Below are 15928 nucleotides of genomic sequence, written 5' to 3'. Positions count from 1 at the left end.
GAAGCAGGACTTGATGTGTCCTTTTCCCTCTGTCTAAAGAGTAGTCATAAGGGTGTGAAAGTGCCAGCCAATCTCGTTCTCTGTCTTTGCTTCAGTAGCCGATTCCACATCTGGTCCTGCAGAGCCCGAGTTCCCCGGGCCAGCTGCGAGGCTGCAGCAGTTCAAGACACTTAAGGAGGCAGTGCTGTCTATTTTAGGCAGTCTTCAAGCTCCCTCTGGCCTGCCTTTGTTCCCCAAGAAACCTGCAGGAGCCTCAACTCGGGTTACTGCTGGCTGATCTGTCCTTGGCTCTGTCTGAGCCCCTGGAACTTGCCTTAGGTTCTGAATTGGCTGCAGTGCCCACTTACATTCTGGCTCCAATACCTGCATTGGTTCCTTCATCAGTGATGCCAGTCCTACTGCCGCTGGGGTTGAGCCCCTGCCGACTCTAGTATGTGAATCCGGACAGAGTTCACACTTTGACTCTACTCCAGTGCACCTGGTTCCTGTATGTTCTGATTCAGAAACAAGTACTTGCTCTACCACTGAGTGTTTCTCAGGGGCACCTTAATGTTCAGAAAATAATATTTTAAAAATCCATTTTATCACAGGATTTGCACGTCCTGTGCTATATTTGCAAATCCTTGATCCTCCAAGATTTCTGGGGATGCTACAGAGGTCTTAGGATTCGGGATTCCAGCACTAGATTCACAAATCCAGGAGGAAATAATTTGGTGCACTGCAGCATTCCTTAGCCAGTCCCACTACACATGGCCTTTGGCTATGCGCGGCAGTGGTTAATCACTTCTTAGTGAGTGGGTGCAGCTCCTGACCTGAGGTCTATCCTGCAGCCAACCTCTCACTATGCACAGCCAAAGGCTTTGTGTAGCGGAGGATTTTGGCACAGGGCCTGGTCAAGGGACAGGCACTCCATCCAGCCCCCACTCCAAACTGCCAAGGGCTTTGCAAAGCGATGTTTGGCAGCCCACAGAGGTCTGTCAACATAGCCGGACTAATGACCATGCCCAGGAACACATAGTAGAAGGTTGTGTGCAGGTAATGTTGGACACTCAAAGGGGGGTGGGTGCAGGATATAGATGAAGGACAGATATTACGATAACGCCTGCTGTACATAGCTGAGCTCTGTGCACGATAGGGATCAGCCACCTGAGAGGCCTGGCTGCAGTGCCTCGTTGTACACCTGGTTGAACACCAGGCCTCACAGCAAATCCTTGCTGTACTCAACCAAAAGTTGTGAACATAAGGGTATTTCTACACGTGCAGGTTGAAATTTGGAAGAAGCATATCAACAAAATCACAGAAATTCACGAAAAAAGTACAGTATTTTTAATGGCTGAACATGTGTTAAAAAACTCTAAAATCCATTTAAAAACTACAGTTAAAGTAATTATGGTAAAAAATTAAAACTGAAAAACCCACTAAAGTTTACCAGTTTTGGTTAGTTGTGCAGTCCATAATTCACACAGCAAACATGCAAACCATAGCTTTTGCACCAAATACAGTGCTCACGACCCCACCCTTAATGGAAGAGATGCAATTACAAATTTCATAAATGATCTTTCAGGTCATATTACAAATCATATTACCATAACACTATCAATAAAACTACCATAAATATGGTATAACTTAATGGTTTGAGTATATAGTTTTTTAATTACATTGTGCTTGTAGGTGTTATTTATTAGTATAAAAACTCAGAAGTTACAAGCATTGATTTTGTGTGTGAGTTATGGTTCTCTCAGGGGATCTCCAACGATAGTCATAAGCACTGAAAGGCGTGGTTCCCAGAGCATTTCTTCACAATATATCTTCTTAAGTGTCTTAAGGCCTTAAGAGAGAAAAATGTAAGGCAGGAGGGGAAAATGTATGCAGACCTCCCACACTGCTAGGTAGCAGTGTGGGTAGATGGGGAGCAAAAGCACTGCAACCAGGAGGACCATACCACCTCCTTTCTTAACCCGCTTGCTTGCCTTTGTGCAATTAGCAGTTAGCAGGCTGCCAAGCCCTATTAAGCTGCTTTGCGGGGTCTTGTGAGAAGCCTAGGCATGGGCGTGAGGGATAAGTTACTCCTTTGAGTGTTCCCGGATGGCGGTGGTCCATCCTACTCTGGAGAGCGAATACCACTTGGATGTGATATTCCTCTAGGGGACGATAATAGTCTCTCTCCACTACCCAGTGTGTTGAATGGTCCGATGGTGCTTGTGGGAGTACACCTTGGGGCCTGGAGTGAGACCAAGACAAGGGCCTCCAGGGCATCACTCGTGGATTGGTGCCTGGTGGATGCAACCACCCCTCCCCGCCCATGGTCTGTCTCTGACAATTTCCTGCAGGGGTGGCAACACAGCCCTTAGGTGGGGAGTATCACTTGAGTCACTGCTCCTCTGGGGAGGCGGTAGGGGTCCCTCCTCCATACCAAAGTACTGCTCTTGCCTGAGGGGATGTAGTGTATTGGAGCTTGGGGTGAGGTCTAGACAAGAGCCCACTGGATTCGGCCCACCGTGGACAGCTACATGGTGGAAGTGGCCTCTCCCCAACCTACATGTATTGAGTGCTGCTTGCAAAGGTTCCTAGCAGGTGAATGCCGGTGGCCCTTTCCGCTCCTGCTTGTCTGGTGTTCCTGGAAACTGATGTTCCTGAGCCCGGGGCTCAAGGGCAGATCAATCAGGGGCTCACCCCATAGGAAGAAGGCTAAGTCTTGAACACATGAAACAGACATTAGTGAGTTGCCGCTGACTATGTTCATGAGACTGAAAATTATAAAATCTTATTGCATATAGCAGATTATGCTGGTCTGTAGTAGAGGGCCTACCAAATTCTTGAGTCATATGAGTGACCACTAGTACATCAGATGGTAATACGACACCTTTCCACATGGGACCTCATTGGTGCTGATCTATTCGAGTGTGCTGCCTTCTCAAAGACCCCCCCCACCCAACTCCTATGCCGTGGGTAGCAAGTTTACCAACTTTAATTGCTCCCCACCATGGCCCTGTGGGAACAGACTGGGAGGAGGATTGCAGGGGATGTGCACAACATGGGAACCCCCTTCTGCACAATACATTGCCTGAATGTCTGCAATCACCAGGACCTCTGCCACTCACTGCTGAATCCCATTATCAAGGCTGTGAAAGAAGATGCCCAATTTGAAATTAATTGATAAACTATTCTGGATTTTCTCTTCTTCATCCCATGTTATGTAAGACACTGTGTCCAGCTAGACCCCAAGATCCACTGATGTAAAGACTAGGGTCTACTGGCACAAGATAAAAAAAAAAAAACTTTCAACATAACTTTCTGCTTACATTTTTACACAATTATCTACTGATGATAGAAAGTATCATTTGAGGCTTGTATCTCAGATTCTTGATGTCAAGGCACTCTTACAATCAAGTATCCAGTATCTTAACTAATAATATCTGTAGAAGGGGCAGAATAAGTGGTTCCAAAGTGAATTAATTGTCTTATATTAGAAGCTTGTTGAACAGACAGCCCTTGCCACTGCCTGTATCACATTGATAACAGATCTTTATATATAAAAGCCACAAAAACTGCATATTGCGCAAAGAATTAGATATTACCCAAGTCAGACAAAATAAAGTTTCTGGTGGCTACTTTTAACTGCAGATTCCGCACCTTGTGAATACTCCTCAGGCATCAGACTGGATCTGGAAACTTTTTTGTGGTGTCTGTGCCTGGCTGCACACCGATGTTATTCTGCTCCAGAAGTTATGTGTGGAGTCGCACTTAGGTGCCTCCCATAAGAGCCAACATCAGCCCTCTTCTTTCAGCGCATTCAGTAGCACACTGGATAACTTATGAGTAAAACTCTGGTCAACAGACAAGGAAAAAACTCAGGCTACGCAAGGGAAATGTCACTCCATAAAATGACAGAATGATTTGCACCCAGATAGCCCTGAAAGCTATTTGGGAATGTGAAGGCAAACTCTACGTTGCCAAGAACAAGAAGACTCAACACCGTAACCGGTTGAAGGCAAAATGAAGATCCCATTCCCTCTCCTAAAGTCGTTCCTGTGGCAGGTCCTCACCGCTGTAAAAGTCTACAAGTAAGTCAAAGAAGAAACGTAAAAAATTCAACCAGGAAACTTCCACTTGCTGGCACTCTTGAACTCCAGAGAGGACATAATCGTGTGAACGTACCTCTCAGCTTTACTTCCAATCTCCATTGGAGCTCATTCTGCCTCTGGTCCCGACATATCCTGACTTCCCTTGTCTGTTGGCAATGTTGCGGCAAATAGAAGCCTTCAGAACGTATATACTGCGGACATTCTGCACTTCACTGGTTCCCTGTGGCATGCTTTCAAGCCCCGACGAACCACAATGGTCTCTATTTGGACTTCCTGCCACAAGACCACCCGTGGCACCACCTGTGCTACTCTGATCCACATCTGGTCCAGCACCGACTTGGATGTCTCCTTCGGCTCTTGTGCCACCAACTGCCCTGGCCTCACTCTCATCAACACCACCAACATCAGGTGAGTATATACAGCCTGTCGTGGTGTCTGACTCCGAACTGCATGCGTAGTGACCTCAACATTAATAATGTCCAAAGCCAACCTGCAGACAAACGTTTGCCAGTCCAGCTGACTTTGACACTTTGTCTGTACCTCAATGGGGGGCCAATGCTTTACATTAGCTTTTTGGTTGGGATTCTCAGAAGGACCACTGCGAAGAAAAGGGAACGATCATCTTCCCCATTATGATGACAACAATTAAAGCGCTACAGGGTATCAGTGGGCTTAACACTTTGTCTGATACTGGTATTGTGTTTTCCCTCAGTTTCTGCTACAGAAGGAAGTGCTTCTTTTGCTTTGTAATGTAAAGGGCGGCTGATGTACTAGACCTGCACTGCCAACCATGGATGTCTAAACTAATGTCCTAACCAAAGTATTGCAACCTGGTCTGGCTCCCACTTTAATGACAAGGTCAAGACTGATTTGCATATGACTGGGTCCAAACTGGAATGGCATGGTGAGCAAAAAAACTGATGGATTAAACCCAGATCTGTGACTGGGGGTGAATGTTTGATTTGTTCTACATTCCGTCCATCAACTGTTCTTTTTGCGTTTGTCGCCCCAAGTGGGAAGGGTATGCCCAGACGTGGGTCCCGTGCTCACTATGCCACCAGATTCAAGCTAGCCTGGCTGAAGAGGGGTGATACTCTGAAACCGGTCCCAGGATGCTTGTTTCTGGTTCAGGGAGGACCTGGTCTGGCAGTTCAGGCTGGACTGTTCCCATGGGGAACAAGGTCAAGACTGATTTGCATATGACTGGGTCCAAACTGTAATGGCATGGTGACCAAAAAAACTGATGGATTAAACCCAGATCTGTGACTGGGGTGAATGTTTGATTTGTTCTACATTCCGTCCATCCACTGTTTTTTTTTTACGTTTGTCGCCCCAAGTGGGAAGGGTATGCCCAGATGTGGGTCCCGTGCTCACCATGCCACCAGATTCAAGCTAGTCTGGCTGAAGAGGGGCGATACCCTGAAACCGGTCCCAGGATGCTTGTTTCTGGTTCAGGGAGGACCTGGTCTGGCAGTTCGGGCTGGACTGTTCCCATGGGGAACAAGGTCAAGACTGATTTGCATATGACTGGGTGCAAACTGTAATGGCATGGTGAGCAAAAAAACAGATGGATTAAACCCAGATCCGTGACTGGGGGTGAATGTTTGATTTGTTCTACATTCCGTCCATCAACTGTTCTTTTTGCGTTTGTCGCCCCAAGTGGGAAGGGTATGCCAAGACATGGGTCCTGTGCTCACTATGCCACCAGATTCAAGCTAGCCTGGCTGAAGAGGGGTGGTACCCTGAAACCGGTCCCAGGATGCTTGTTTCTGGTTCAGGGAGGACCTGGTCTGGCAGTTCAGGCTGGACTGTTCCTATGGGTAACAAGGTCAAGACTGATTTGCATATGACTGGGTGCAAACTGTAATGGCATGGTGAGCAAAAAAACGGATGGATTAAACCCAGATCCGTGACTGGGGGTGAATGTTTGATTTGTTCTACATTCCGTCCATCAACTGTTCTTTTTGCGTTTGTCGCCCCAAGTGGGAAGGGTATGCCCAGACATGGGTCCTGTGCTCACTATGCCACCAGATTCAAGCTAGCCTGGCTGAAGAGGGGTGATACCCTGAAACCGGTCTCAGGATGCTTGTTTCTGGTTCAGGGAGGACCTGGTCTGGCAGTTCGGGCTGGACTGTTCCCATGGGGAACAAGGTCAAGACTGATTTGCATATGACTTGGTCCAAACTGGAATGGCATGGTGAGCAAAAAAACTGATGGATTAAACCCAGATCTGTGACTGGGGTGAATGTTCAATTTGTTCTACATTCCGTCCATCAACTGTTCTTTTTGCGTTTCCCACTTTAATGAGGCTCTTACTGGCTCCCTTTTGAGCAGTTGGGCCAAACCCTATTCGTGGTTGTCAGTCGATTACCCATCGCCTTTGCCTAGTGACCCTGCTTTTCTAACTCAGCATCTCATTCCAGAGAGCCTGGTGCCCCAAGTTTCAACCAGCAGGGTCAGTCCAAATGCTTTCCACACCACTCATCTCGACCGTAAATCCAAGTTAATTTAGACTTTTGGCACAAGGCTATTCTCCACGAGGCTTTGCTGTAAGATAGGTCCATATTAGCTGTCTCCTTGGATGTTATTCCACTGTCATTTGGGATACTGTGATCCAAGTTATACTGGCTTATCTGGATAACCCTCTGACATCACTCACGTAGGATATTCAGGATGGCTACATTTTTAATACACTTATGACTTGATATGACTGATTGATTGGGATGTGCCATGTGCACCAGTGCAGCTCTCCATTTCCGTGCCTGGATGAGATCTACAGGATTCTCTGGGCATGTCCAGCCATTTCTAATGGACATGTCCTTCAACTAACCTGCTTTTTGGGGACGAAACCGACTCGGCTTTGGAGTGTTTTATACAGAACAGAGCCACAGTGCATTCCTTGGGCCTGTTTGCTCTTGCAAGGCAGTTTCACCAGCAATTTTGACCTCTGCATGGCTACGGTACAGGTTTTCCTGTTCTCCAACACCAGACACCTCCTTCAATCTACCTGGCTTTTCAGCCTTTTTGTGGCCTAGTCCTGGGTTCCCAGAGACTAGGTCAGCAGGGCCAATGCACAACTCAGTCCTCCACCCTCCAGTGGCTGCAACCTCAAAACCACTTTAGTGTGTCATTGCCGGCACAGAGGCCCTCTGTTGGAGGTAGGATCCAAATTTTCCATTACGAGGGACAGATGTGTCCTTCAAATTGTCTGTATCATCCATTTCTTTCCACTTATCCTTCTACCACCTTCAAGGTATTGAAGTGGGGCATTGGTCCATCTTATGGCAGGAAGGGAAGGCCCTTCTGGCCAAATGGACCATAGAGAGGGCTCTGCCTTCAGAAGTAGGATAGGAACTGGGTGTTACTCCTACTACTTCCTTGTGCCAAAAAAGTACTGAGGCCTTTTAGATCTCCTACCTGTCAACACCTTTCTCTGGAAGGATAAATTAAAGATGCTAACGCTGCCCTGGATATTAGATGGTTGTAGGAAGCTGGCCTGGTCTGTAGTCAGCACCTATGGTGTTATCACCTTATCCCAGGTCCAGGTATTCTGTATTAATGAGGTGTAGGCAGGGTCTAGGAAGCCAGGGCTCTGTAGAGGTAGCTGTGGATGAGCAGCCAAGACTTATGTAGGAGACACGCAAAGCTTGCTCAATACTACAGTACTCACGCAGCACTTACACACATGAAAGAACCACACAGTGTTACAAAACAAAGAAACTTTATTAGGATAACACAAATTCTAAAATACTGTATAGACAATACTCCACTAGCAGGTGAGTAAACACACTATTGTACATGCATTAGAAATCAGGGATTAGCATAAAAGGTAAAAGACAACAGTGAAAACAATAGCATTGAAGACCTCAGGGGGGACCAAACCGTATTCTAAGAAAGTGGAATGCAAATGTCGGGCCCCCACCCACGGAAGTGGAATCGGTAGAGGGGAGCTGGGGGAACTAGGAACCCCAAAAGGAAAGTACCAGAGTGTCCCCCAGCAACCAGAAATAAAAATGTAAGTACCTGGTTCTCCCCAAACCCACCAAAAGGACTTCAGAAGAGGATTTTTCAAGACTCACACAAAACTGCAAGAAACCAAAGATGGACCCTGGTAGCAGAAGACCTGTAAAAGAAGCTTACCAAGTCCAGTTCACATTAGGGTGTACGTAGTGACAAGATCCACTACCCACTTGCCTGTGGATGCAGGACCAAGTCAACGGTGAATGAGTCAGCAGGGCAGCACTGGAGCAGCTGAAGAGTTCCTGATGTGATGTAGTCGACATCCCACGCCGTAAGGATTGCAGTCAGTCAGTGGTGTGGAAAAAACACCAACAAGACTTGGCAAAGGCTAATGTCATAGGAGAAGAAATGTTTCGTTGCTGGAAGGAGCCGGAGAAACAATGTTGCAGAACAGAGTCGTTGCTGTAAATGCAGATTGTCGGTTACTGGAGGGTCCATTTGCAGTTCCAGTGGCCAGAAGGTGAAGTAAATGTTGCAGAGGAATCCTGCTGGAACCTTACACGTCGAATCTGAGGACCCACCCAAGAGGGAGACTCTAAATAGCCCAAAAAGGGGGATTGGTCTCCTAGCAGGGCGACTACCTATCAGGAGGGGACTGTGATGTCACCTGCCTGTCCTGCCCATTCAGATGCTCCCAGAGGCCTCTGCCCATCTTGGATTCAAGATGGCAGAATCAAGTGGCCAGCTGGAGGAGCTGTTGGTCAGGGAAGTTATTACTCCCCTTTCCATTGTCCAGTTTTGTACCAGAGCAGGGACTGGGGATCCCGGGACTGTTGCAAACCGGTTTATACAAGGAGGGCACCAAATGTTCACTTCAAAGCCTACCAGTGGCTTGGGGAGGCTACCCCACCCAAGCCATGTAACACCCATTTCCAAAGGAAGAGGGTGTTGCCTCTCTTTCCCAAAGGAAATCCTTTGTTCTGCATTCCTGGGCTTGAGCTTGTCAAGCAGCATGAGGGCAGAAACCTTTTGTAGGATGGCAGCAGCACAGGCTGCCTGGGAAAACCCTGCTAACTGGTAGGAGCAAAGCTGGGGGTCCTTTAAGAAGCCCCCAGAGCGCATGGAATCACACAACCAATACTGGCAACAGTATTGTGGTATGATTCCGCCATGTTTGATGCCAAACATGCCCAGGCTCGGAGTTACCATTATGTAGCTGGATACAGGTAGTGACCTGTTCCCAGTACATGGATTAAATGGCTTCCCCGCACTTATGAAGTCCAGGAAAATTGAGCTGGAGTTCGTAGGGGCACCTCTGCTCATGCAGGGATGCCCTCACACACAGGTACCTGCACCCTGCCCTCTGGCTAGGAGGGTCTGCCATAGGGGTGACTTACAGTGACCTGTTGTAAGAGGGGGCATGCACCTTTTCATGCTGGCTGCGATGGTAGGCCTGCAGACACATTTTGCACGGGCTCCCATGTGTGGCATAATGCATGCTGCAGCCCATGGGGAACCCCTGGTGCCCCAATGCTCTTGGTACCTAGGTGCTATATACTGCTTACATAGGGGCAACAGTTTGTCAATTGTAGGGTGTACAAAGTCCGGAAAATCCAAATTTAGGGGGAGAGAGAGCACAGTCACTGGGGTCCTGGTTAGCAGGATCCCAGTGAACACAGTCAAAACACACTGACAGCAGGCAAAAAGTGGGGTAACCATGCCAAAAAAGAGGGTACGTTCCTACAATGGTGGCATTGGACCTGTATGATGCTTATTTTCACATCCCTATACTGCCATCCTACAGGCACTACCTGTAGTTTACAGTGAGCTAAGAGCGTTTTAGTTCAGATTGCTCCCTTTTGGGCTTACTAGCACCCCTTGGGTAGTCACAAAAGTGATGGTGGTCATGCCCATCTACAGGGATTGGTGGTACCAGTCTTTCCCTACTTTAACGACAGACTGCTTGCTGAAGGCGAGGTTGGCCCAGAGAGTCAACAACCACCTCCAAATATTAGCGAACCTCCTAACATTGAGCCGAACTCACACCTGACTCCTTCTCAAAAGTTCCCTTATCATCTGAGCCATTCTGGACATGAAATGGCTTTGTTGCTTTACCCACAAAACGGAGAGTTCATGGTCATTCTGGCTATGATCCTGATGTTTGAACCTCTGTTCTGGATCTCAGTGCAGCCGACTGAAGTTGGTGGGGTTTTTGGCAGTCTGCATCCTGCTTGTGTCACATGTTCGATGGCGCATGCATGCTTTGTAGTGATTCCTGAAATTCCAGTCGACGTAACCCTAGGGAAATCTGTCCATTTGTGTCCAGATTTTGGAGGAAACAGCAAAAGATCTGCACTGATGGCTACTGGACTGCGATTGGGTCAGTGACAGGCCCCCTCTTCTTACCCTTCCAAGAGCTGATGGTGGGTATGGATGCATCACTATCAAGTTTGGGAGGCCATCTAGACAAGGGCAAGACCAGAACACTCTGGTCTCCATCACAAACTTAACTCCACATGAACTTGTTGGAGTTGCGAGCGATTTGCTCTCAGTTGAAACAGTTCCTGCCTACTATCAAAGTGCAGCTTGTGCAGGTGCTCACGGAGAGCACCTTCTCCATGTGTACTGCAACAAGCGGGGCTGGTTGTGGTCCTAAACTGGTGCCAGGTTGTCATGTGCCTCTGGAAGTAAGCAGCCAAAGGATTTCCCTAGAGGTGAAACATGTGGCAAAATCTTCAAATGCTGGTGTGGACAAACTCAGGCGTCTAGCGGATCGTGAGGGCCACTTACTCCCGGAGGTGATACATGCCCTCTTCCAGCATTTGAGAGAACCCTGGTTTTGATCTGTTCTGCACCGCTGTGAATGCGCAATGTCAGCACTTCTGCGCACTGGAGTTTCCAAAGCAGCTGTCGCTCAGAGAACCATTCCATCCAGAATTGAGTTCAGGACTCCTGATGTCTTCCCACCACTGCCTGTTATGCCCCAAGTTCTAAAGAAGTCATCATAGTGGCACGGGTTTGACCAGGAGAGTGTGGTAGCTGGAACTCTTGGACATAAGCATCTGTCCTCTGATCAAGCTGCCGCTTCAGAAGTGTCTTCTGTTGCAACAGCAGGGCATGATTCAGATCTTGGGTCTGTACACCTTGTATCTTATCTCCATGCTTGGAGATTGAGTGGCAACAGTTGACCTCGTTTGACTTGTACCCTGATTTTGTTGACATCCTCCTGGCAGCAAGTTGTGCCCCTCCATTAAATTCTGTGTGCTCCAGCCATTGGGAAGGATTTGAGGATTTGTGTGGCATCCAATTGATCCCTTAAAGGCAAAGTTGTCTTAAGTTTTGCTGTTTGTTTCATCACTTGCTCGTCAGGGACGTTCTTTGGGCACTGTTGAGGGCTACTTTGGGCCTCCTTGCGGTGGTCGGATCAGACTTTGGTATTTAAGTCACCAGTTGTGATGAGGTTTTTGAAAGGTTTACAACACTTGTTTCCACCAAAACTCTTTGTGATGCCCATGTGGGACTTGAATTTAGTTCTCACTTTATTGATCTGCACCCGTTCTGAACCGCTATACATTTGTCCCTTGAGACTTCTGACCTTGAAGACAGCCTTTCCGATTGCTGTAATATCAGATAGACGTGTGAGTGAGCTACGTTTTCTCTGTGTAAAACCACCTTATACCAACTTCTTCCCTAATACCTTTGCTTTGAGGGCCCAAGCCTCCTTTCTACCAAGAGTGGTCACTCCTTTTCATGTCTTTCAGCAATCTTTGCTCAACCTTTTCTCTTTAAGGAGGAAGAGGGACGCCAGCATTTGGACACTAAAAGAGTTTTTTTTTTTTTATTATTATTTTCGATCATAGGAGGAAGCACTAAGTGGACGATCAGCTCTGTATAGGGTTTTCCAGAGCAAAAAAAAGTAAGGCAGTGCAAAAAAGGACCATCTCTTGATGGATTATTCTCTGCATAAAGACAAAAAACTGTATTGGTGAAGAACAGCTTCCAGGGGGTTTAAGGGTTAATTACATCAGGGCCAAATCTGCTACCACTTTGCTAGCATGCAGAGTGCTTGTCCTGGACATCTGTCAGGCAGCTATCTGGGCTTTGGTTCACTTTCATGAGGCAGTACTGCCTAAACAGTCAAGTCCATCGAAATGGGCATTTTTCTCACTCAGTCCTGTAGGATATTTTGGTATGAGCCAGTTAACAATCCCACCACCATGGGAGGTACTGCTATATCGCCAGTGTGCCTTCTTCCTCCTCTTTTCAGTCTATTATTTAAACATGGTGTAACAATATATTTCTGCTAACCTTTCTTGGCCCTTGTCCCCTTCATGTAGTTCAGGGACTGGTCCCAGGAATAGCTCCGCTAATTTTAACACTACTTTATTCTCTCTTTTTTCATGTGGCATGTATCCTAGCACATAGAAAGCAATCCTTTTTCAAAAGGTATCATCTAAACCCAGCATGATGCAACAGGGCTGTCATCCTAAAAGCATAGAAAGCCATGTTTTCCTACTTTCAAGATGTTCGTCTATTTGCATCGTAACATTATACCATGCATCCGGAAGGCCTTCTTGAAAGCTTGAAAACATTGTTTTCTGTACTTTGAAAGATGTCTGGTCACTGCTGTTGTATATGCCAATGCTAATGTAATTGAAAAATATCTGGCATTGGCAAAGCGAGATCGATTGGATTTACTGGTGCTATAGTTTGTATTGTTTGCTAGTCAAAATATTCAGTGTTATTACATTTTAAAAATGATTACATACTTTGGTAGTGCAGCCTGTAATACATGAGTTTTTAAAAGTCCTATTTACTCGCATAGCTGTATGCTTGTTGGAGTCAATTCTGTCTTTCGAAATTTTATAAAGATGTCCTTTGATACTCATAGGAAGCTATAACTGCAGTTTCAAAGAGTCAAAATTCTTCATGAATTACAAGTTAATTATGTGTAAAAACAGTGTTGTGTAATTTTAAAATGTGTACATTTCTGCAAATGTTAATGTAGCGGTCGAGTGCAATGTTGTGTCTTTTATAGGAAATATTATTCACTGTGGAGAAACCTTTTCCGTATACCGCCACCATTTTTTTCAGTGTTCCTTCCTCATCCCAATCCTTGATAAAAATGTTTGTAATCTCTTGACTGGAGCTAAAGCTCTGGAGCGGCGGTGTCTCTCCAATAAGCTTGTGGTTGACCACAAACTTGCATATTTTTGGGGGTGGGTTTCCGTAATTATGTCATCCCTGAAATGTCTGCAACACACTCCTGGAGCGGAAAGATATTTTCAGGCTTAACGTTACATTCTGATAGTGTATTATTTGATGTGAACAAATATATGTACAAGTTTATATTCGTTTTTTGCAAATAAAAATAAAATGTGATTTTTTTTCACTCAAAAATTAATGTATTTGTGGACCTTCATTTAACTAAGGTGCGGAAATACCTTTGAGAATCAGACCTGTATGTTTCCGGTCAAATACTGATTTTCTTTCATGTATGCCTGTGCAGACCTGTTTTGTAGGTTGAGGTATTGCTTTCTTGCTTTCTGCATGTAATATATCATCCTGCATGGTGTAATTTATTGATCGTTTCCATTGCCGCTGCAGCATTGCTTTCCTCTCATGCCTGCTAAGGTTACTTAACCTCTGCTTCATTTTGCATTTTGTTATTAACAAATCAACTGTGCTTGGTCTCACAAGTAGTCGCTTTTCTCTTTCCGTAGATTTTGTTCAAAGTGGTCTTTGTAAATAATTGCGACTTAAATTAGAGGTTGCTGACTTGTGTTCATTAAATATTCACTCTGGGATGGAAAATAAAAAAAGTGGTTTTGGCCATGATCACGATATGAACCAGTTTTCCTGTAGTAAACACGTACTAAGCGATATATTATGTATACGTTTGAGAATTTACATGAAACAATACCTATGTCGGGACGTCAGGAGCTTGCGCTATTATTTTTTAAACTGTACAGCATTTTCTTGGTGTATATGTTTGGATTTTACTAGCATGTGTAAGCTGACCTTTATAGCGTGTCTTTCAATTGATGCGGTTAAGATTAATATGTTTAGGGCACGTATCTGTGGAGGATGCTTCTCATATTTGGCAAGTAAAAGATTTGCATTTGGGACACATTTACTCTCTACACATATTGTGATGGAAGTAGTGTTTTTTTTGGTAGTCATTTGCCTTGTGTTGCTTCCAGGGAAGCTGCTCGGGAATGTCGCAAGAAGAAGAAGGAGTACGTCAAGTGTCTTGAAAACCGGGTGGCTGTACTTGAAAACCAAAACAAGACTCTAATTGAGGAACTAAAGGCACTTAAAGATCTTTACTGTCGTAAAGCAGAATAGATGCCTTTGGAGGGACTTTTTTTTAAAACTTTGAACTTTGATTAAGTAAGGCATGAGAGGAGGCAATTACTGTGTGGACTTCAAGATGGAGTTTTGTTCGTGGAAGAATAATATTCTCTGTGTTCAGTACAAGGAAGAGTTTATCCCAACTGTCCACAATCATGAACTTACAGACTAGCTCTACATGGTCTTAATCATATATTTTAATGGCATGTCAATTGGTTTCATTTTGTTTGCCTTTTCTGCTTCTGCTTTCTGTAGGGAAGCTGCAAAGGAGTGTAGACGTCGGAAGAAAGAGTATGTCAAATGTCTGGAAAGTCGTGTTGCAGTACTAGAAGTTCAGAACAAGAAACTTATAGAAGAGCTTGAATCTTTAAAAGATATTTACTCTCCTAAAACTGATTAAATCTAATATTTGCTTTGACATAATAGAAACATCCAAACACGCACAGAAGGTATAACCTGTAAAAATTACTGTATTGCTTTTTCCATTTCTAGATGTTGTTCTGACATGTAACATTCCGGAATTGCTCTACTGTAATTTTTAATGATTAACTTAAACATTAACTCTTTTAAAATAAAATATGTAAACCTATTTGTGTAACATGTTAAGGTTTGACATTTATGACATGTGAAAATTGTTCCATGGCCGTACATTTACATATCACATTTTTGAATTTGTTATTGATACAGTGCCCTAAAGACTTTTTTAGGTCTTTTAAAAGTTAACCAGAGATGATGCTGTACATTTTCTGACAAAAACACAATTACTCACACAGAGTATCTCAGGCAAGAATTTATATGTAAAGTATGTTTATTACGACATACGTGTAAAACATACTGTTAATTTATAAATGAATTTATAACTTACCCTGTATATTTTTGTATCAATTGCTTTGTGAAATTAGTCTTGCATTTCTGTCATTGAATGCTGTAGTTGCACAAAGTTTTTTAATAGAACCATGTTGGTTAAATTTTGTGATGTCTGTTATTTATATTATTACCTGCTGTACCACATTTCAGAAATGTATCTATTTGAACCTACAATCAGCATTTCAAATGATTGACCCCTGAAGCTGGCATTTAGTTTCTGGGTAGCGGATGCAATCTGAGGTGCATTTGCATAGAGAAGAAAATCGAAGCTATATCATCTTCTTTCTAGTAGTATTGTTTGAAGATGTTGGTACCTTTAATATGGTGTGTCATTATTTTGTGATTTAGGAAGATGCTAAAGAAATAATGCTAACTTCAAGCCTCTTTGAAGCCTAATGCAGACCATGAGAAAAGCCTGCGATACAAAACAAGCACTTACAGTTGTATGGTCTACATTGCACTTAATAGATCTTAGGGGCTATACAGCTATGGCAGTTTCTTTTAAAATACACTATCACCTTTTACTGTGCTCTCCATCTTAACTCCTGTCCCCTTCTCCTCTTGGATCATGAACGTCTCTGAACTAAAAAAAAAAGATCGGATATTGGTTTCATAGAGTAAAAACAAATAATATGACAGTCATAATAAAACATATAATATTG

General features: G+C 44.6%; 1 protein-coding gene across 6 annotated transcripts in view; it reads left to right on the top strand.

Annotated features, from left to right (window-relative positions):
• The window catches only part of CREM (cAMP responsive element modulator), an 823729-nt gene extending 808362 nt beyond the window's left edge, over positions 1-15367 (top strand). For 5 of the 6 annotated variants that reach the window (XM_069211219.1, XM_069211216.1, XM_069211217.1 and 2 more), the window contains one exon: positions 14249-15367. In XM_069211219.1, coding sequence (XP_069067320.1) covers positions 14249-14393 — 145 coding nt within the window. In that variant the 3' untranslated portion in view covers positions 14394-15367. The remainder of the gene's footprint in view (positions 1-14248) is intronic. The other variant, XM_069211215.1, reaches the window with a different exon arrangement.
• The last annotated feature ends 561 nt before the right edge of the window (positions 15368-15928 follow it).

This window comes from Pleurodeles waltl, chromosome 10 (assembly GCF_031143425.1).
Source record: "Pleurodeles waltl isolate 20211129_DDA chromosome 10, aPleWal1.hap1.20221129, whole genome shotgun sequence".
Classification (NCBI taxonomy): domain Eukaryota; kingdom Metazoa; phylum Chordata; class Amphibia; order Caudata; family Salamandridae; genus Pleurodeles; species Pleurodeles waltl.
Note: the sequence above shows the minus strand (reverse complement) of the source record. Positions and strands in the feature narration are given on the sequence as shown.